We start from the raw sequence: 24,203 nt of genomic DNA on the forward strand, positions 1-24,203 counted from the left end.
AATATCAGATCCACAGGATCGTAACAGTCCGAACCGTGTCCTGCAGCTTCAACATGTGCACAAATGTGTTTAAATGCGTTTTATCACTTGTGTTACTTTTTCGGTAGAAAACGGTTAAAGGCACATTATGTAACTTTTCGCCACTAGAGGTCGTTTACTCACGTTTACTCAGTAAAGTCGTAGCTTGATGACGCGGTGATTTCAGGGAATCATGGGAGATGTTGTTCTCCACCTCTACTGAGAATAGGATGGACTCACACTCATAGATGACCGGTTATGTGTTAGAGATTCATTAGCGTTACGCAAGCCGTTGGAGCGATTGCTAATGAGAGACGAGCGTGCACGCGGGATGGTACTCGCGGTAAATCAAGAAAACCAGATTTAAACAAAAACAGAAAGTGTGTTGAGTTGTACAACAATTAGTTTTCTGTCGATGAATGTCTACAAACAGTTGCTCACCCGTCTAATAAAACTCATTACATATTAAAACGTCTTTGGTGTTTCCGTGGTTTCTACAATATAAAACCGAGGGTGACGCGGGTGTGATGTCATCAATAGGCGACACAAGAACACGGTCCGTGTGTACACAAGTCAGCAAAATATATAATATTGTTCTAGTGGTTTTTGAATATTTTGGTCCAAAAATCTTTACATAGTGTGTCATTAAATACACTACCATTCGAAATTTGAGTTTAAAAAAAAAAGTGTTTGACAGTCTCTTACAAATACAGTAAAATGAAAAATACTGTAAAAACAGTGAAATGTTATTATAATGTAAATCATGTGTTTTCTATGTGAATATCCAGTAAAGTGTAATTTATTCCTGAATTTATCATCATTACTCCAGTCTTCAGTGTCACATGACCCTTCACAAATCACTCTAATATGAGGATCTGATGATCAACAAACATTTATGATTATAATCAATGTTGAAAATATTCACTGACAATTTTGACTTCAATTTTGAATTATTATATTTAACATAATTTTGAATTTTTCACAAATCACTCTAATATGAGGATCTGATGATCAACAAACATTTATGATTATTATCAGTGTTGAACACAGTTCATATTTTTGTGGAAACTGTGGTACATTTTATTTCTCAGGAATCTTTGGTGAATAGACTGTTTAAAAGAACAGCATTTATTGGAAATAGAATATTTAGTTACATTATACAGTTTTTTTTAGGGCTGTGCAAAAATTAATTGCGATTAATCGCATCCAAAATAAAAGTCTGTGTTGACATAATATATTTGTGTGTGCTGTATATAATTATTTTGTATATATAAAAACACACACATGCATGTATATATTTAAGAAAATGTGTTAATCTATATTATATAAATATAAATATTTTTATATATGAATATGTATTTATATATATATATATACAGAATTTAAGCGTAAATAATTCTTAAATATATACATGCATGCATAGGTATTTATATATACAAAATAATTATATACAGCACACACAAATTTATAATGTAAATACAGACTTTTATTTTGGATGCGATTAATCACAATTAATTTTTGCACAGCCCTAGTTTTTTTTACAAATTTAAAAAACTGTAAATGTCTTTACTGTCACTTTAAAACTTTAAGCTGTACTGTAAATGCAGAGCAATCGATGAACAATTTGTTGATTGTGGATTTTCTTTCCATATGGAAACACTCATAATGGAACGATATGAAACAGAACAATGTATTATTATTATTATACAAAGTACTATTTGTAATCTTTAGCAAGTCTACTATTCCACTCGAAGCGTGCTCACTTACTTCAAACTCTTTCCACACGTAATTTTGTAGACATTATGAACATTATGACAAACTTGCATTTAATCACATTTTAAAGTTTAAACACATGACTAAAAGTGTCTCTCATTAAAGAAAAAATAACTCGCTTCAAATATAGAATCTTTTCCATCATGGGATCATTTTATGGATTGGGTTGTTTTTGTTTTTATTCAATTTTATGGATTAAACACCTACTTTATGACAAGAAGAATTGGAAGTGACCCTTTAAAGATGAAAGTACCTGGTCCGAGACAACCATGAAGATCCTGAAGTTCACACGCTCTCCTACAGGGAGAAAACACACTCATTAGACACACACAGCTAATAATGACTGAACCTCCAGAACTGCATTTGAGCTTAAAACAATATGAAAGCCATTAGGAGACACTTACACTGATCATGAGAGCGTTTAACAGCTGGAGTGATGCGCATCCTAATCATCTTAATCACACGCTCGTCTCCATCAGGATCTGTTTATGTGGATGTCGGAGAGAGCGGGACCTCGGATGGATCGAGGCTGCGGCGGGTTTCATTAATGAGGAACAGCACAGGATTAAAGAACAACTGTGTGTGTTTGGGTCTGTCTGCATTCATCTACACTTCTAATACGAGGAACTGCTGCTCTACTATTGGGTAAAGTCTGACAGAGGATCTGTGTGTGAATCACCAAAACATCTGCTGTGTGTGTGTGTGTGTGTGTGAGAGAGAGTACAACTTATGATCAAAATACAACTTATGATCAAAAAAATGATCATAGTAAATATAGAGATTGACTTTGACTATGATTTATGAAGTCTCTAAATGTCCCTCGGTGTGTGTGTGTGTGTGTGTGTTCTGTTTGGGAACTTTTGGGAATACCTTCAGTTGTTATAAATGCTTTTTTAATGAGCTCTCTCTCACACACACACACACACACACATGTACAGTATTACAGTTTTTCTGATGTTGAGAATCGAGAAACACATTTATTGACAACAGCTTCAAAGAAATAAACAGAGTTGCAAAATATGATTAATTTCCAGCTATAAAGCAGCTCTGCATTCAGATCAGATCAGTTTTCCAGCATGAGTTGTCCACGATAATTCACATTCCTATCAACATTCCCGGTCCGGCCCGCAGCTCGCGCAGGAGTGTAAGACGCTGGCCAGGAGAGAGGAGGATAAACTGATGCGTTCCACAGTTAGTCTCTGGAGACGCGGCCGGCGTCCTCAATGTGTCAAAACTGATCTATCATCAGCCCAGAGCCACTGCAGCCCGAGTGACACCAACAGATCACTTTCACACACACACACACTACAGTTCAACTTCACAGAAACACAGCGCTGATGCCGTTACACAGCATGTGCTGAGCTGACGGACAGCTGTGACCTCTGACCCCTGACGTGTAGCTCTGTGACCTGTAACACTGTGACGTTTAACTCTGTAACCTTTGACTCTGTGACCTCTGACCTTTCACTCTGTGACCCTCATTAACCTTATAACGCCTACTGGAGTTTCTGAGGTCTCTAAATGATGTGTTTTCCTCCAGACTGTATGAGCCATAAAAGCCTGATGCATCAAATATCACACAAACACTTATGCAAACGTGCTTTAGACATTTAAAAAAAAGTTATGTCTATAAACTGTCCGAGTTCAAAACTTTTGATTCTTCTGACTATTAGGTTTACAGTGTTGTGGATTAACGTGTGTGTGTGTGAGAGAGAGTGAGCGATTTTGGCTATATGATTAATAAATGCCAAATAGTGTTTTTCCTCCACATCATTTGAACAAATATTATAAATAAGATTCAAACACATATGCAAACCTTTTTTTTTTTTAGACTTTTAAAGAACAAGTCTATAAACCGTTCAACTTCAACGATTTTGATTTCCTGGACTATCAGGTTCACAGAGTTGAGGATTAAAGCAGCGAATGTCCTGTAGATCAGAACAGACCCAGCACTCTAAAACATTCTGTTCAATAATGCAGGATTTCTTCCAGAACAACATCGACTGACACACAGCTGTTCTCCAGCACATGCAAAACTTACTTTCAGAAGGAGAAGGCAGACTGCAAAAGTCTGTGTGTGTGTGTGTGTGTGTGTGAATGCACACCATTCCTCTAGAAAACCATATGCTGTTTCAGAACACTCTTACCTGTAAGTCTTAAAATTTCAATTATTCTTGCAATTTAATTCTATTTGCATGTATTCACTTCAATCAAAAATATAATTGATTATTTATTTTAATAATTTTGAAAAAAAAATTAATTTTGAAAAAAATGTGTTTACCTGTTTTTAATAAAACATTTATATATTTATATTATTAATAATGTTTTTTAATTTATTCAAATTTTCTATTAATATTTGTTTTTATTATTCATTTTTATTTATTAAACCACTACTTATTTTTATCTGACTATTTGTTTAATAAATAGTTATTTCAATCAAATGTTTTGCATTTACTATTTATTTGAATTTTAATTTACCATTTATTTATTTTTTGCTTTGTTTTTACAGTGTAAAAATGTCCCGTTTCCTCTATGGACCCCTGGCACTCTTTAGCTGATGCTGGTCTCCAGAGCTCCAGTAAACATGGAAACTGCATGATATCCAGCTAAAGCCCTGGACAAACACTGAGCCTGCACCGGATCAAATGCATGCAATGATGCAAGCGCCTGCTAACCGTCTATAAGTGCTCTCTCCCAATCCCACAGCCGTCAGTCCCTGTCCATCTCCTAACAGCACAAGCTGAGACAGGAGTCACTGGACGACTCCAGCTTCCCGTTTCCCCCAATTATCTTTCAGCTTGAGTTTCTGGCAAACGAGGAGAGACGAAGCATATTTCCCTGTGCTTTTGCGGAGTGGATGTGTGTGATTATGGTAATAGGAGGCTCTAGTTGTGTGTTTATGCATATGTTTGTGACAGGAAGGATCGATCTGGTGTTTTTAATGACGCACGGAGTGTGTGTGTGTGTGTGTGTGCGTCTCCTCTCAGCAGTGAGGACGGCATTGACATCCATCTGATTTCATTTTTCTTCTGAAGGAAACACTGGTGTGTCTCTGCGTGACCCAGTTCTCCCAGTGAGTCCAGTAACTCCACCAAGTCCAGTAACTACAGTAAATCCAGTGACTACAGTAAGTCCAGTAACTCCAGTAAGTCCAGTAACTCCTGCACCATGGCACTGTCTGACTTGATCTATCCGAGAGAAAGAACTCGAATAAAGGATGTGCAAAACAGAGAAAGTATATTTTCTGGGCATAACTGGACTTTTAACGGGGAGAGCCAGGACAATAATAAGGAATAAATCCAAAGAATGTTCTGGGTTTAATACGGCATTTGATTACGATATTTACATTAATGCATTTGACAAAAGCTTTTATCTTAAGCAACTTACATTGAATTAGAAGAAAACATTAGATCAGTTGATGCATTCACATGATATTGACAGTTTTAGTAATTTAGTTGTGTGTTGGGTAATTTATATTATTCTTAATATGTCTATATAGTTTTTATTAACTTTTAGTTTATTTGGCACTTAAACTAAATAAAAATAAGAAATTTTGTGTTGGCAACTAGTTCAGAATATATTTAAATAATAACATTTTTGTTCTTGTTTCTAACATGTAGAAATGTTTCTAATTTCCATCTAAAAAAACAATTCTATTTAATATTTTATTTAAGTTAATGTTAATTTATTTCAAGTAATTAAAATTCTTTATGGCTTTATTTTTAATTTATTTAGTTTCAGTTATTTTAGTACATCAAATTAAACTAAATAAAAATAAGAAATGTTGTGTTGGCAACTAGTTGAGAATGTTTAATTATTTAATTTTAATTAATATTAATTTTATTTAAAGTAATGGAATTTTTTTTTTTTTTTGGTTTTAGTTTTAGCTGACAATAATAACCCTGCTTTGACATTTCTAATATGTCACAAACGCTGTTGAAAGAAAGAGTTTAACTCGGATTAAACCCGGAACATTCCTTTACGGGCCCTCAAGTCCGTTCGATTTATTCCTCCACTTTAGAAGGTTTGGGATCATGACGCACTGAGAGCTTATAAACGGTAATGTGACGCACAGAACAGCCTCTTACGGATTGTGTGATTTCCATATTCTGACTCTGATCTCTGTGATGTGGGAAAACAGAGAGAGAACACCTTAGTAACCACACAGGACACCTCAGCAACACAGAACATCCCATCAACACCCTGGCAACCACACAGAACACCTTAGTAACCACACAGGACACCTCAGCAACACAGAACATCCCATCAACACCCTGGCAACCACACAGAACACCTTAGTAACCACACAGGACACCTCAGCAACACAGAACATCCCATCAACACCCTGGCAACCACACAGAACACCTTAGTAACCACACAGGACACCTCAGCAACACAGAACATCCCATCAACACCCTGGCAACCACACAGAACACCTTAGTAACCACACAGGACACCTCAGCAACACAGAACATCCCATCAACACCCTGGCAACCACACAGAACACCTTAGTAACCACACAGGACACCTCAGCAACACAGAACATCCCATCAACACCCTGGCAACCACACAGAACACCTTAGCAACCAGATCTAATGTCATCGAATTCTTTTTTTATTTATCAAAAGATTCAGCCATTCCATTCCCAATATTTACAGCGATATTTTGTGTGCGTCACATTGCCGTGGGACTCGGACCGGTTTGGAAACAAGATAAATGAATGCTAACATAAACTATAATGCAGATGTCAGAGGAGGGTTCAGCTCAACACCTCATGAAACATTTGATTTGAATGTTTTCCTGTAGAGAACACACTCTCATCCTACGTCACGCAACAGAAATGTTCATAAAGCGACCCTGCCATTCGAGGAGGATTTATGAACGTTTGAATGAGCTGGAATCAAACTCTCATTCTCTCGTGATCATCAGACCATCAACATCATTACGCTTCTTCACTGACTGTGAAAGGTAAGGTGGAAGAAACCCACGAGTCTGTGAACACACTCACATCGGCTTCAACGATTCAGCACTTTGGTTTCTGACTGGAAAACATTCTCATCTCTCTCTCTCAAACACACTCTTAATGACATTAAGGCTATCAGGAGATCAGTAATCCGTTCACAGGGTTACTCGTGTTCGGCTTGAAAACACAAATATGAGTCGATTCATTCCGACTGATGAACGTGTGTGAGACTCTTTTCCACACAGGTGGACGGTGATTAATATACAGCAAAACTTCAGAAACACCAAATGATTTCGATAACTCTAAACAATAAGGTTTAATTTGTTAGTTAACAATGAAAAATACTTCTAAAGCATTTACTAATACATTATTAAAATCAAAAGTTGTATCTGTTAATATTATTTAGTTGGCATGAACTATGAAGAGTTATGTGAAGATTTAACTAACATTAACATAGATGAATACATACAGTGATGTAAGTTTGGACACCCATGCTAAAGTTGCCTAAAAAGAGGAATAAAAAATCATCTTTTGGATATTGATCTTAATGCCTTAATTAGAAAAATGAGGAAAACTCCAACCTTTAAGGACACCAATTTTCTTTGTGAATGAATAATGTATCATAAATAAATAAATGTTTTTCCTTAAAATACAGGGTGCATAAGTCAGGACACCCCTATGTTAAATTCCCATAGAGTCAGGCAGATTTTTATTTTTAAAAGCCAGTTATTTCATGGATCCAGGATAACATGCATCCTGATAAAGTTCCCTTGGCCTTTGGGATTAAAATATCCCCACATCATCACACACCATTCAACACACCTAGAGATTGGCATGGGGTACTTTCCATAAGATCATCTTTCAATGCAAATCAAACCAGCTATTAGGCTAACTGAAGTAAAACCATGCCAATCTCTAGGTGTGGTAGAAGGTGTGTGATGATGTGGGGATATTTTAATCCCAAAGGCCAAGGGAACTTTATCAGGATGCATGTTATCCTGGATCCATGAAATAACTGGCTTTTAAAAATAAAAATCTGCCTGACTCTATGGGAATTTAACATAGGGGTGTCCTGACTTATGCACCCTGTATTTTAAGGAAAAACATTTATTTATTTATGATACATTATTCATTCACAAAGAAAATTGGTGTCCTTAAAGGTTGGAGTTTTCCTCATTTTTCCAATTAAGGCATTAAGATCAATATCCAAAAGATGATTTTTTATTCCTCTTTTTAGGCAACTTTAGCATGGGTGTCCAAACTTATTCACACCACTGTAAATAAAGCCGACTTGACAGTATTAACATTTCATAAGCCGGACTCCATTCTGCGGTCACACACACACACACACACAGCAATTTACAGCATCTCAGTTTAGCCAATTTATCCGGTGTGTGTCAAATCAGCTTGCGAACGTTCCAGGGTTGTTGGTCTCCAGCAGTGGGCCAGCGCTCAGCTCAGCGTCCCCCGAGAGCGAGACCATTACAGAGCGCACAATAGTGTCCGTCCCCGACCACAGCATCAGAGGACAGTTTCTGGGATAAAGTGAACACCGGTGATCAATAACGCTGAAAAAACACGCAGTCTCACGAGGAAATGAGGATTCCAGAGGGCCAAACAGCAGAACGGTGTGATAAATGACACGCTTTAATGGAATTTAGACTAGTTATAACTTCTAGAACTTTGACTAGTTATTTAATTAATGCCACAGGTGGACTGGATAGGGAAAAATGTTACTAATACACGTCACCATACTTCCCCCCAGTTGATTAATCACAGTGCATTGTATCTCATTTGTATAAAGTTCTCTGAAAGGTTATAATTAAATATAAACCACAATATAATTAAATATACACTTATATGCATATATCTGAACACTGGATGAAGCCAGCCTCATAAGTCTTGTTTGATTTTATTGATATTTTAGAGGTTTTTAAAGCTGAAATCCTCAAAAAAAATACATATTTGAGAAAATACATAACCAGCCAGTGTTCATCGCTCTCTGCTTGCCGTAGCTCGATTCAAAGCGGTACGCATGGAATAATGTTTTTAACTCCAGTGGATTTCAGCAGGAGATTCGAGTATGTGTTTGCGTCATTACGTCATTATCTGTACACACACACACACACACCTTCCACCTTTTCGTTGATTATTCTGTGTTATAAATCTGACTTCCTGTTTGCTTTGAGCAAGGCTGTGTTTAAGTCCGCTTTTAGACATAAACTGGATTTATTTGTGAGTTGTTTTGGGTATACTCACCCCTGAAATGTGTTTTCCACCTGTGATACGTAAAATAAAAAGTTTGAGAAAACAATTTCTCTGCGTCCTGGTCTTACTAGACGAGGGCGTAACACACAGAGACCTCATCACACACTCCTCTGCTGTCAATCAAACCTCCAAAACTGCTTCATAAACACTGAAAGCAGCAGGTTTGCGCACACACACACACACACACACACACACACTGTACACGCCTCAGGATCAGTCTAATGAAAAATGAGTGCAATTATGTCAAAATAAAAATAAAAAATGTCAAAATAAAAATAAAAAATAAATAAATAAATAAATTAACTAATAAACATAGAAGCCCATGCATTTTTCCTTACAAGAGTTATTAGTTCAACTAAAGCTAAAACAAAACTCAAAACATTAAAAAAATGCTTTAATAAATAAAGACATTAACTGAAATAAAATATTCAAATGAATAAACTATTTAAACAATATATATAAAAATAATAATAAAAAAGTTAATTAAAAATTAAGAACAAAATGACTAAAACTTTAAAATGGACAATATAAAAATAAAAACAAATTCAAAATTATGTTAAATATAATAATTCAAAATTGAATAAAAACTATAACAGGATCTCAATCATATTAAAGTATCACTGGTATTTAGTATTATTCATACGGATGTGTTTTTGAGCAGTAATGGACGAGTCGCTCTGGCGAACGTTTAATCGACACACACTATTAAATCATAAAGCTGGACCTGTGTGACTGCAACACTGACTCTATTAACATGATCTATTATTATGATGGATTTCCCCTGTTCGTTTCATGCACTAGTGCTCGTGCAGGAGGATCCGGAATAATACAGAATGCACACAGCTAGTCATATAACACACACCTTACAGTGTGTGCTTCAGGACCTCAGCTCTACAGCGTGGGGAACACGGGTAAGATCCACTCGAGGTAAAATAATCAAATAATCGTGATTCTAGAGAGAGAAATGAACACATATGAAGGCAGTCGGTGAATATTTTCAACATTGATAATAATCATAAAAGTGTGTTGATCATCAGATCCTCATATTAGAGTGATTTCTGAAGGATCATGTGACACTGAAGACTGGAGTAATGATGATAAATTCAGGAATAAATTACACTTTACTCGATATTCACATAGAAAACACATGATTTACATTATAATAATATTTCACTATTTTACTGTATTTTTAATCAAATAAACGCAGTCTTGGAAATATTCATATTTCACCCATTGATCTGAATGAATTTTTCTTAGTTTTGTCATCATCTGGATCTTCTGTGTTTCCTGATGTTTCTTTTGGATATCCCTGTTCATAATAAAGCACATGCACACTATAAACCAGTATGTTTTGTGTCTAAAATTGGGAGTTTTTCTTAAAAAAAAATCAATGAAATTATTATTATTTTTATTTTTTGCATTATAAAAACAAATAAAAAGTCTAAAATACGTTCAAGAAGTTCAGGCACTTTAAGCTTCTTGTATGAACCCTGTTTATAGTGGAGAAAGTCACATGACCACACAACTGCACTTCATCATTTATTACTGAAGAGTTTGGGATTATCAATAATAGTTTGACAGCAACAACAATAAAAGATGAACATCGTCACATCTGATCGTAATCTGGCTTTAAAGCAGACCGTCGTAATGATCACAAACTGATTCTTCTGTCAGAGTGTTTTGCTGAGGTTCAGTCACACACACACACACACACACACACACACCTGCAGTTCTTCATATAACCACTACATTAGGAAGTCCATAAATGACGAGGTTGAAAGTGTTGGAGCGCAGACGTGTTTCCCTCGGGACGTCCTCAGAGGAAGAGTTTACAGCCGAACCCTCGCCTGAGGAAACACACACACACACACACACACACACACACACACACACACACACACACACACACACATCAGCTGGGCTGTTCAGTGGCAGACATAAAAAAAAAAAAAACACACTCTCTCTCAAACACATAGACTCTTATTGTCACTCGCACACACACCTGATTTTGCGCTGACTTCTGCTCTTTCTGACGTGTGTGTGCGTAAAACATGAGCCGCTCGTCCTGAAGTCAGTCCTGTGTTCAAAAGATCTACACACACACATATGAAGTTGATTTCAAAAGTGCTTTTGAAGAAGCATCACGTGTGTGTGTGTGTGTGTGTGTGTGTGTGTGTAAAGTTGTAAATAAGAGATGATTGGAGTCTAAATACGGAAACACTTTATTTAAAGCATTTATGTTTGATGCATTATAAAGGTATTCATCATATACACTATAACGCATCATATCTTTATAAATAGAAGAGCATGCAAGAAGCAAGCAAAAAGGCATGATCAATGCATTAAAGATCTTTTACAGTGTGTTATATATAAAGGCTTTATATTGTAAGAGTTTCTACCTCAAACATTTCACATTTAATTGTGAAACTCAGTAGCAATATCTGCGTGAAACTAGTGTGACAGCAAACGGTCCAGTAGATTACTGTGCAGTGTTCCTGAAGGCCATCCGGAGGGGTCGAGATCCAGTGAACGCTCCCATTTTTGAAGTTTTTTTTTGTTTATGCAATGCAAAGCGTCAGCCGAATGAATGCGCGTAAATGTGTGACTCACCGTCCATGAGCGAGCGCAGGACTCGAGCGTTGGCTGAGGCGCTGCTGTGCCATTGGTTGAGCAGGACTGAACGAACCCCCCCGAGAGTCATCAGATACACCGACCCGACAGAACCGGCCAAAGCACGTCTGGAGAGAGAGAGAAAGAGAGAGATCTGGATCACAAGTGTTCACAGCAAACACTCCTTCAATACTCTCAGTTGAAAAGTTTGAGAACACGTTTTAAATATGGGATATTTTTCATTTAAACCTGCAAATTTGGATTAAGAAAATGTGCGATTCTGCACTATTTCTACACTTAATTGAATTGATCTGCGAGACTGCATGACATCATCCTTTCTTATGAAGTAAATCAATGCAGAATTAGCGTTTGTGTCTTATTATCTCTGTGCTCGTCTGTATGCTAATGAATATATCAGCTGACAAAAGGAAACGGTGACTGATCTATATGCTTTGGTCATAACTCTGGCTATATGGAAACAATAATCTGAGCCTGAATGATGGATCATCCGGCCGAGGAGAGAGCGCCCAATCAATGTACTGACATCACGAAACCTAACACACATTCCTGTGACTTCAAAATAAATGAACATTCTCATTTAGTTTCATGGATGTGGCAAAATAGCAAACTAAAATGAATAAATAACTAAAAATAACTTCCTAAAACTTTCACATAAAATTAATTTAAATGGAAAACAAAAATAAAAATCATTAATTAAATCTATGATAGTGTCTCAATGATCTCTCCTGATAATATTATTAGCAGTGACGTGTGTGTGTGTGTGTGTGTGTGAAAGAGAAGCATAACTCTTGCCGTAATTACACTCTAGAGATCAATAAAGCACACGCCAATAAAACAAACACAATAAAGCTCTTTCCTCAATCTGCTTTATAGATTAAATCAATTTTGATCATTTGTAAATGCCATGCTAAAAAAGGAGTTTGACTTTCTATTGAATGTGTGTGTGTGTGTGTGTGTGTGTGTGTCACCTCTTCTGGACGCTGACTGGTTTCTGAGCGCAGTCCAACAGGAAGAGCATCCCACATCCTGAAACACACACACACACACACCAGTGAAATATTAGATATATTATGTCCTGATTCCTGGGGAATTCATCAAAATGAAGTGAGTTGTTGCTTAAAACAAGCAAAATGATCTGCCAATCGAATCGGGTCAGAAAAACATTCTTCATTTAAACAGAAACGAGATTATTTTTCTCACTAAATTGGCTGATAATTTAGCTTGTTTTAAGCAAAAACTCACAAAATTTGGATTTGTATGGCCAGAAAACAAGATATATTATCATATGCTATACTACTTTATCAAATGCATGCGATTTGATATTTATAACACTGAGTAAAGCATGTTTTGCAGTGTAATTGCTGTGGAAACGGCTCGTATTCTGCGGAAATCGTTCACTAGTGTAGAAATGAAGAGAGCCGCTGGATTATTGAGTTGTGTGTGTGTCGAGAGGATTAAACCTGCGGGAGAACCTGTACAAACACTCTCAATAGAGTTACTGATGTTGTAGAAACTCATTCTCTGATCTGACATTTCAGGAGCTCAATGATCTTCAACAGTTCCTTCTTTTTATCCAATGAACATTTCCAGGATTAGGAATAAAAAAATGTTCACAACCAAAACAACAACTGCACTGATAACTATTCTAGCCTTTATTATAAGCGCTCTGTCGCTTTAAATGCTCCGGCCCTAAAGCAGGGTGGATTCTGATTGGCTGTCGAGTTTTGTATCATTTATCAGCTGGAAACAATCGTTCTGAAAGTGATTCCAAAGATGTCTCGTTATCATTATAGTTATTATTTCACATTTAGAAAGATTTTTATAACTATATGGTAATCATTTTAAAATATATAAAAAATAAAAATAATTAAAAATAACAAATATTTTCTTTCTCGCACAATTTCTACAAGATATCGGCTGATATATGTCCACTTTTAATGTTATAATCATCGGTCCGATATGAAGATTCAGCCGATATAATAAAGCTGATAAATGATGTATTATTTCCTCCAGCTGTGACTCGGATGCGCACTGATCAACATGATAGTTTTGAATTGATTGAAATATAATTATAATTATGTATTTTTGGAGGTAAGGAAAGTTGACTATAGGAGTGTAAAATTTATTTAAAAATGTTTTTTGTTTGATTTATGTGGAAGTGTTCTGGACATGTTTTTAAAGGTGAGACTTTTGTTTTGTTTTTTGTACTCAGGCTCTCAAAAATTATACAAAACGTAAGATTTATCGGCCAATATATCGGTTCTCGGCTTTCAAATCTAAAGAATTATCGGTTATGAGTCTTGGCCAAATGTTCATATATCTGTGCATCCTTAATTAATACCCTTGCATTTAGCTGTGTAAAATCATGGTGATTCTTTTCAGTGTATTTTTAAACATTAGGTATGATATGAATGTAGGAACTACAGATGTAATTTATCTCTGACACTACTGTAATTCTGGACTAATTAAAATCATTTTAACTCATTAAGAACCAGTGATCTATAGTGTCAAATTTCCTAATAAGAGACTGACTGAATGTGAAAGGCATGTTTTATAGTGTTTTACAGCAAATGAAGCATCAGTGTAACTTAAAGTGATACTCTGAGCATTCAGACACGTATTAGGATCAATTCCACTTCGGATGCTTAAGGTTATTTATCCAATTAAAGAGCATTTCTAACATACTGTAGATTTACAGAAGAGGGTGAAGAGTTTAAAAATGTGCCGAATGTTGATTTAGAGCATGTAAAACAAGCTTATTTTCCAGAACTGCACTATGAATATTCATAAAACATCATCATCAGGTCTGCTGCCGACCTCATAAAGTCACATTCAGTTCTAATGAGATCAAACAAGCCGTAACAAATCTACACAAATGTGTAATTCTGCAGGTGGTCTCTTCATATTCATAAATAATAATAGATCCTGCTGAGGCCTTCGTCATCTTCTTCCTCAGTGTTTCAGTCTCGTTTTCCAGCACAAATATCGAAACATTCTTAAATCAAGATAGATACATACAACTAAAAAACTCAATTACTAAAACATTTCTGTTAATTGAAATAACACTAAAACAAAATTTAATATAAACATTAGTTGAAAAACTAATTGAAAATAAGAAATGTTGCCTTAGCAATAGATTGACATAAGTGTGTTACGTGTTGAGTGTTACCGGACAGGTTGAGCGAGGCCATCTTGACTGGAGGAAAGCCGGAGAAGAAGCTCTTGGCGGACGAGTAGATGAACGCGCTACAGGACATCAGCAGCTGCTCCACATCTGCAAGACTGAGGAACAAACATCATCTTCACACACACACACACACTCTCAGCTTCTGAAACGTGTGTGTGACTGCGGCCTCAGACCTGCGCTGGCGCTCCACGCCCATCAGCCCTTCCCACTGAGCCGTCAACTGAGAGTGTGTGTCGAGACTCTGCCTCATGCTTTCTGCTGGGCTCCGATCTCAACAAACCAGAGCAGATTAAAGCGTTAGTTCACCATCACAGTCAACACTTACTCACTCTCATCCCAATACAACCCTCATCCCAATACAACCCTCATCCCAATACAACCAAATACAACCCTCGTCCCAATACATCCCTCATCCCAATACACCCCTCATCCCAATACACCCCTCATCCCAATACACCCCTCATCCCAATACACCCCTCATCCCAATACACCCCTCATCCCAATACATCCATCATCCCAATACAACCCTCATCCCAATACACCCATCATCCCAATACATCCCAATACAACCCTCATCCCAATACATCCCTCATCCCAATACACCCCTCATCCCAATACACCCCTCATCCCAATACACCCCTCATCCCAATACACCCCTCATCCCAATACACCCCTCATCCCAATACACCCCTCATCCCAATACATCCATCATCCCAATACAACCCTCATCCCAATACACCCCTCATCCCAATACACCCATCATCCCAATACATCCCAATACACCCCTCATCCCAATACACCCCTCATCCCAATACATCCATCATCCCAATACAACCCTCATCCCAATACACCCCTCATCCCAATACACCCCTCATCCCAATACACCCATCATCCCAATACATCCCAATACAACCCTCATCCCAATACATCCCTCATCCCAATACATCCCTCATCCCAATACACCCATCACCCCAATACATCCCTCATCCCAATACACCCCTCACCCCAATACATCCATCATCCCAATACACCCCTCATCCCAATACACCCATCATCCCAATACATCCCAATACAACCCTCATCCCAATACATCCCTCATCCCAATACATCCCTCATCCCAATACACCCATCACCCCAATACATCCCTCATCCCAATACACCCCTCACCCCAATACATCCATCATCCCAATACACCCCTCATCCCAATACAACCCTCATCCCAATACAACCAAATACAACCCTCGTCCCAATACATCCCTCATCCCAATACACCCCTCATCCCAATACACCCCTCATCCCAATACACCCCTCATCCCAATACACCCCTCATCCCAATACACCCCTCATCCCAATACATCCATCATCCCAATACAACCCTCATCCCAATACACCCATCATCCCAATACATCCCAATACAACCCTCATCCCAATACATCCCTCATCCCAATACACCCCTCATCCCAATACACCCCTCATCCCAATACACCCCTCATCCCAATACACCCCTCATCCCAATACACCCCTCATCCCAATACACCCCTCATCCCAATACATCCATCATCCCAATACAACCCTCATCCCAATACACCCCTCATCCCAATACACCCATCATCCCAATACATCCCAATACACCCCTCATCCCAATACACCCCTCATCCCAATACATCCATCATCCCAATACAACCCTCATCCCAATACACCCCTCATCCCAATACACCCCTCATCCCAATACACCCATCATCCCAATACATCCCAATACAACCCTCATCCCAATACATCCCTCATCCCAATACATCCCTCATCCCAATACACCCATCACCCCAATACATCCCTCATCCCAATACACCCCTCACCCCAATACATCCATCATCCCAATACACCCCTCATCCCAATACACCCATCATCCCAATACACCCCTCACCCCAATACATCCATCATCCCAATACACCCCTCATCCCAATACACCCCTCATCCCAATACAACCCTCATCCCAATACAACCCTCATCCCAATACAACCAAATACAACCCTCATCCCAATACATCCCTCATCCCAATACATCCCTCATCCCAATACACCCATCACCCCAATACACCCCTCATCCCAATACACCCCTCACCCCAATACATCCATCATCCCAATACACCCCTCATCCCAATACACCCCTCATCCCAATACAACCCTCATCCCAATACAACCCTCATCCCAATACAACCAAATACAACCCTCGTCCCAATACATCCCTCATCCCAATACACCCCTCATCCCAATACACCCCTCATCCCAATACACCCCTCATCCCAATACACCCCTCATCCCAATACACCCCTCATCCCAATACACCCCTCATCCCAATACATCCATCATCCCAATACAACCCTCATCCCAATACACCCCTCATCCCAATACACCCATCATCCCAATACATCCCAATACAACCCTCATCCCAATACACCCATCACCCCAATACATCCCTCATCCCAATACACCCCTCACCCCAATACATCCATCATCCCAATACACCCCTCATCCCAATACACCCATCATCCCAATACATCCCTCATCCCAATACACCCCTCATCCCAATACATCCCTCATCCCAATACACCCCTCATCCCAATACACCCCTCATCCCAATACACCCCTCATCCCAATACACCCCTCATCCCAATACACCCCTCATCCCAATACATCCCTCATCCCAATACACCCCTCATCCCAATACACCCCTCATCCCAATACATCCATCACCCCAATACATCCCTCATCCCAATACACCCCTCACCCCAATACATCCATCATCCCAATACATCCCTCATCCCAATACACCCCTCATCCCAATACATCCCTCATCCCAATACACCCCTCATCCCAATACACCCCTCATCCCAATACACCCATCATCCCAATACACCCCTCATCCCAATACATCCCTCATCCCAATACACCCATCATCCCAATACACCCCTCATCCCAATACACCCCTCATCCCAATACATCCATCATCCCAATACAACCCTCATCCCAATACACCCCTCATCCCAATACACCCCTCATCCCAATACACCCATCATCCCAATACATCCCAATACAACCCTCATCCCAATACATCCCTCATCCCAATACATCCCTCATCCCAATACACCCATCACCCCAATACATCCCTCATCCCAATACACCCCTCACCCCAATACATCCATCATCCCAATACACCCCTCATCCCAATACACCCATCATCCCAATACACCCCTCACCCCAATACATCCATCATCCCAATACACCCCTCATCCCAATACACCCCTCATCCCAATACAACCCTCATCCCAATACAACCCTCATCCCAATACAACCAAATACAACCCTCATCCCAATACATCCCTCATCCCAATACATCCCTCATCCCAATACACCCATCACCCCAATACACCCCTCATCCCAATACACCCCTCACCCCAATACATCCATCATCCCAATACACCCCTCATCCCAATACACCCCTCATCCCAATACAACCCTCATCCCAATACAACCCTCATCCCAATACAACCAAATACAACCCTCGTCCCAATACATCCCTCATCCCAATACACCCCTCATCCCAATACACCCCTCATCCCAATACACCCCTCATCCCAATACACCCCTCATCCCAATACACCCCTCATCCCAATACACCCCTCATCCCAATACACCCCTCATCCCAATACACCCCTCATCCCAATACATCCATCATCCCAATACAACCCTCATCCCAATACACCCCTCATCCCAATACACCCATCATCCCAATACATCCCAATACAACCCTCATCCCAATACACCCATCACCCCAATACATCCCTCATCCCAATACACCCCTCACCCCAATACATCCATCATCCCAATACACCCCTCATCCCAATACACCCATCATCCCAATACATCCCTCATCCCAATACACCCCTCATCCCAATACATCCCTCATCCCAATACACCCCTCATCCCAATACACCCCTCATCCCAATACACCCCTCATCCCAATACACCCCTCATCCCAATACACCCCTCATCCCAATACATCCCTCATCCCAATACACCCCTCATCCCAATACACCCCTCATCCCAATACATCCATCACCCCAATACATCCCTCATCCCAATACACCCCTCACCCCAATACATCCATCATCCCAATACATCCCTCATCCCAATACACCCCTCATCCCAATACATCCCTCATCCCAATACACCCCTCATCCCAATACACCCCTCATCCCAATACACCCATCATCCCAATACACCCCTCATCCCAATACATCCCTCATCCCAATACACCCCTCATCCCAATACACCCCTCATCCCAATACATCCATCATCCCAATACAACCCTCATCCCAATACACCCCTCATCCCAATACACCCATCATCCCAATACATCCCAATACAACCCTCATCCCAATACATCCCTCATCCCAATACATCCCTCATCCCAATACACCCATCACCCCAATACATCCCTCATCCCAATACACCCCTCACCCCAATACATCCATCATCCCAATACACCCCTCATCCCAATACACCCATCATCCCAATACACCCCTCACCCCAATACACCCATCATCCCAATACATCCCTCATCCCAATACACCCATCATCCCAATACACCCCTCACCCCAATACACCCATCATCCCAATACATCCCTCATCCCAATACAACCCCTCATCCCAATACACCCATCATCCCAATACATCCCTCATCCCAATACAACCCCTCATCTTATTATGATTATCCTTCATACAATTATAATGCTTTCACCTACTTTCACTAAAAATCTGTCACATTAGAGTCAAATGTTTCTGAAACTTGTTAAACTCACCAGCCCATTTTCCTTCCTCATCCTCCTCTTCCTCCTCCTGTGAGTCAACTACATCTTCAAGCCTGAGTTAAGAAAAATTTCTACAAACTATTTTACAATAAAAAAATGTAAGTGACCGTTCTGACATTTCACACATGCACACACACACACAAGAAAGTGAAGGATACATCTGAACCGGTGTGTGTCCACTGGGACGGTGTGTGGCGGCGGGACACGATTGACCAGAACCTGCAGAAAAGAAGAAGGTCAATTTACTTTAAGAACTGAGAAGAGCGAAGAGTCCTCATCATTACACTGCAGAAATACTTTTCTTACTCAGTGTTTCTGTCTTGTCTCCAGTCCAAATATATAAAAATTCTTAAATCAAGATACATTTACTAGATGAGTAAAATACCATAAGATATTAAGTCTTGCTTTCCAGGGAAATGAATCAAAATGAAGTGAGTTTTTGCTTAAAACAAGCTGTTATCCGCCAATGATATAATTCAAACAGAAACAGGTTATTTCTCACCCCAATGGCAGATCATTTTTCTTGTTTTAAACCTAAACTCACTTCATTTTGATTTATTTCCCCAGAAAACAAGACATAACATCTCACAGGATTTTCCTACTTTAGTAAATGCATCTTGATTTAAGAACGTTTTGATATGTGGCCTGGAAACAAGACAAACATACTAAGTAAGGAGAGCATTTTTCCGTGTATGAGAGGCAATGAACGGGAAGATCCAAACGTGTGTGTCTCTATCAGCGGTCACCAGACTCGTTTAGGAAACTCACCGCTTTGATTCCTCGGCTTTGATCGGCTCTCCCCTTGACTCCTCGGACACCTTTGGCCTCTTTCTTATTGTCACTTTCAACCGTCACTGACGAGAAAGATTATTAAAACCGGAAATTAGTCTCTGACTGGCTTGTTATAGAGTGAAAACTAGTGCACTGCTCCTACAGTCACTCGCAAAGGCCAGTGACATTTAATATCAGCCACTGTGTTCTTCAATAATGTGAGTTAATGCAACAGAGACATTCATCTGCCTCCAGCAAAAGTCACGTAAACACATCACGCTGAACAATTTCAGTTCTGCACCATCACATTTAATTGGGACTTTCTTTGATGCAACTCATTAGAGGGAAACAGTTTACTCGAAATGTTGGACTCGAAACTTTTTACTAGAACTGTTTTTACTTCATAGTTGTTAACTAATGCAGTGACTAATGATAATTGTACAGTGTTACAAAAAAATCTAGTTCTAATATTAAAAAAAAAAAATCACTTTTGTTGAAGCAGCACAACTGTTTTTTAAAGTTTATGACCAGTAGGAGTCGCTGTCGCGAGGATGCATTAATCAGCCATTCATCTTTTACATTATCAAATGGCACAAATATGGTGAGTGAATATTCAAAATCAATACATAGGAAAAATGGTTTATAGACCAAAACTGCTTTAGACTACAATGACAGATGAATACATAATCGAAAAACAGTGACTGATGATGGTGAAGATAATAATGCATATATATCAGATAAAACTTCAAAACAAGAGCTTCATATCAGGGAAAATATAATGTTGAAATTCCTCAATGCTGTAATTTATTCAGTTATGCAAAACATGGTGTAAAATTACTAAAAGCACGTCTTCTTGACACAATGCTAATAATGCTAACGACTGTCCCACATGATGATGAGTCACTTTGAGCATCAACACACTGAAGTGGACAGATAATACATCATAACTCCTGGTATTATACAGCAGCACAGACTGAAGAAATACAACTGCAATCATTTGCATATGGCATTTTAGTGCTGGAGAAGTGCCAAACAATTATTCAGAGAAAAAGATAAATGCTAAAGGTTGAAGTTAAAATCCCTAAGAAATATTAAAATCCCCTTCACAGTTTTCCACAGTATAGCGACAGTAGATTAATTGAACAAAGAAAATATTTCATATACATCAAATAACAACAAAGTGCCCTTGTTAAATGTAATTACTGTAGTAAAAACTATAAATTATGCATAATTACATACAACTAGCCCAAAACCAAACCCTAACCTTATAGTAAGCACATTATTATATACAGCACTTAAATGCATAATAACAAATAAAGTGTAACCCAAAACTTCAAGTAAAGTGTTACCATACAATATTTTCTTATCAAGCCAATAATGATATTATTAAAAATGAACATAAATCATCCGATACTGATACGGTGCATCTCTAAATTTATTGATTTCATCATTACAAACAAATGTTTGTCAAATGATTAGTTTGTAAAGTGCGTTTGAGAAGTGTACTTGAACTAATTAGAGAGAAAAACAACAGTTTCCCCATTACATCTCCCAGCCCTAAACCTTCCCTTCCCTTAATCCGCACGAGTGTCAGCCCTCGACACGAGGAGCGCTGCAAGTGTACGTTTTTAATTTGTCAACGTACATGCAGAAGCCGAGCACGAGCTGAAAATGAATGAATTAATTACACAAATAAAAATGTAAAACATGTCCCAAATGCAACGGCACATTTGAATTTTAAAGAGATTACGAGCTGCTAAATCCTGACGGAGAGAGTGTTTCCTATTAGCGTGAGGTTTTCATTCGGGGTTTGTGAATGAGGTGATTAAAGCTGCGACAGGAAAAACCTCAGGATGTTTTCTGACTTCTTCTGGCGCTCGTCATCTTTACTCTGACGCTGCGTTCAGGGACGCACAAACTTCTTAAAACTGTTCAGCAGAAATGAACTACGGTGGTGACGCTAGGAAACAGCAACACTTATTCACTGATTCCAGGTCAGTTCAGGATGTCCACTCGTCACTGAACTGTGCACTGTTGTATCCGGAAATATCACAGCAAGCAACACAAACACACAAACAGCCTCTGGTGTTCAATGAAACCGATATGCGGTGTATAATGGAGGATAAACTCGCCTGTATCGTCCGTCTGTAGGCGTGCATGAAGAACCTGAAGTGAGAAGTCTCGAGACACGGAGCCGATGCCGTCCGCCTGTAGGACACTCAACGCTTCTAGTGGAAACTCCAACAACATCCGGTCAGCCAGAATCACCACACACTCGCCAGGATCTGGAGAACACACACACACACACACAGACGTTCAGCACTTTTATTTTAAAGACGTCGGCAGGTTTTCCTGCATTATTCTCCGTTGTTGCGGCTCCTCTCTTCCCAGTCTGTCAGTAACCATAGACATATACACTAGACGTCACCTTGGGGTTCTAAGCATGCGTCAAAACCGCCGCCATCTTGGAACAGGGGTCTTGTCATAGCAAGTAGCTAGATAATGCTGCTATCTCTGCCTTTACTTCGAATTCATTGATGGTGGCGGACTTTTGCGCAGCGTATGATGTTCACGGATGAAATCTGAACTAGGAAGAATGTTTAAAAAAAAAAAAAAAAATTCTTTCTGGAATCAATGATAAATACATGTCTGACCGTTGGAACAAATCAAAAAAACAAGAAAAATCGCATTCATGATGATTTATGGTGATTTTATTTGCGTTAGACCTGTGTCTGATGCATTAAAGTGGAGGGGCTCCCCTGTTTCAAGATGGCGGCTCTATTGACGCATTCGTTCCAATGAACTGCCGTAGCCAAGGTGACGTCTAGTGTATATGTCTATGGTCAGTAACGCTCTGTTCACTTCCTGTCTCTATGAAGCCCCTCCTTCTGAAAGCACATTGTGCTCTGATTGGTCGGCTGGAGCGGTGTGTTGTGATTGGTCGAGCGCTTTGTGTTTGGGAAATGCCCCGCCCCTTTCCATAACTGCCAGTTTAACACACTACTAACTAACTCAACCAGGCCCCGCCCCTTTATTCTGCGCATTAATTATTATAATGAGGAATATTGTGAGTGTTTGTTCCCGGGAGAAACTCGAGACTACAATGGAGGCGTTTCAGGAGTTCAGGACGCTTATATAGAGGAGAACTCAAACACACGAACATGTAAAATCGAATTATAGTTCCTCTGAAGTTCCATAAATGATGCAAACGAAGATGGTTGAGTTAGTTTCTGTGTGCTTCACATTTTCTGTATTTACTGTGAGCTTCACATTGCATGTGGGGATGTTTTATTGGTGCATATTTTACAGCTAAAGATGGACTTGATCTCAGACGCGGGCCTGGAAATCCGATCAATATTTCAACTCCTCAGATGTCATATTTGATCTCCATATCAAACATCTTCTTATGTGCACATACCAAATCAACTCACGCTCATACGCTCTCCTGAGAAACATTTTCTCTCAGTGTTAGGAACAGCAGCTGAACTCTAGTAGAGACATTTCTCACCAAAGCTGCATTTATTTGATCAAAAATACAGTAAAAATAGTGAAATATTATTATAATGTAAATCATCTGTTTTCTATGTGAATATCCAGTAAAGTGTAATTTATTCCTGAATTTATCATCATTACTCCAGTCTTCAGTGTCACATGATCCTTCACAAATCACTCTAATATGAGGATCAACAAACATTTTTGATTATTATCAGTGTTGAAGGCAGTTA

The 24,203-nt window shown here is 39.1% G+C and overlaps 1 protein-coding gene across 1 annotated transcript in view; it reads right to left on the reverse strand.

The window, feature by feature from the left end:
* Positions 1-10,548: 10,548 nt before the first annotated feature.
* The window catches only part of cfap46 (cilia and flagella associated protein 46), a 66,031-nt gene continuing 52,376 nt past the window's right edge, over positions 10,549-24,203 (reverse strand). Inside the window, exons 50-59 of the mRNA XM_039649220.2 lie at positions 22,611-22,763; positions 20,476-20,561; positions 19,866-19,926; positions 19,699-19,752; positions 15,014-15,110; positions 14,823-14,935; positions 12,622-12,679; positions 11,633-11,760; positions 11,025-11,114; positions 10,549-10,869 (exon numbers count right to left, since the gene is read on the reverse strand). Coding sequence (XP_039505154.2) covers positions 10,757-10,869; positions 11,025-11,114; positions 11,633-11,760; positions 12,622-12,679; positions 14,823-14,935; positions 15,014-15,110; positions 19,699-19,752; positions 19,866-19,926; positions 20,476-20,561; positions 22,611-22,763 — 953 coding nt within the window. The 3' untranslated portion in view covers positions 10,549-10,756. The remainder of the gene's footprint in view (positions 10,870-11,024; positions 11,115-11,632; positions 11,761-12,621; positions 12,680-14,822; positions 14,936-15,013; positions 15,111-19,698; positions 19,753-19,865; positions 19,927-20,475; positions 20,562-22,610; positions 22,764-24,203) is intronic.

This window comes from Pimephales promelas, chromosome 11 (assembly GCF_988280905.1).
Source record: "Pimephales promelas chromosome 11, fPimPro1.hap1.1, whole genome shotgun sequence".
NCBI classification, from domain to species: domain Eukaryota; kingdom Metazoa; phylum Chordata; class Actinopteri; order Cypriniformes; family Leuciscidae; genus Pimephales; species Pimephales promelas.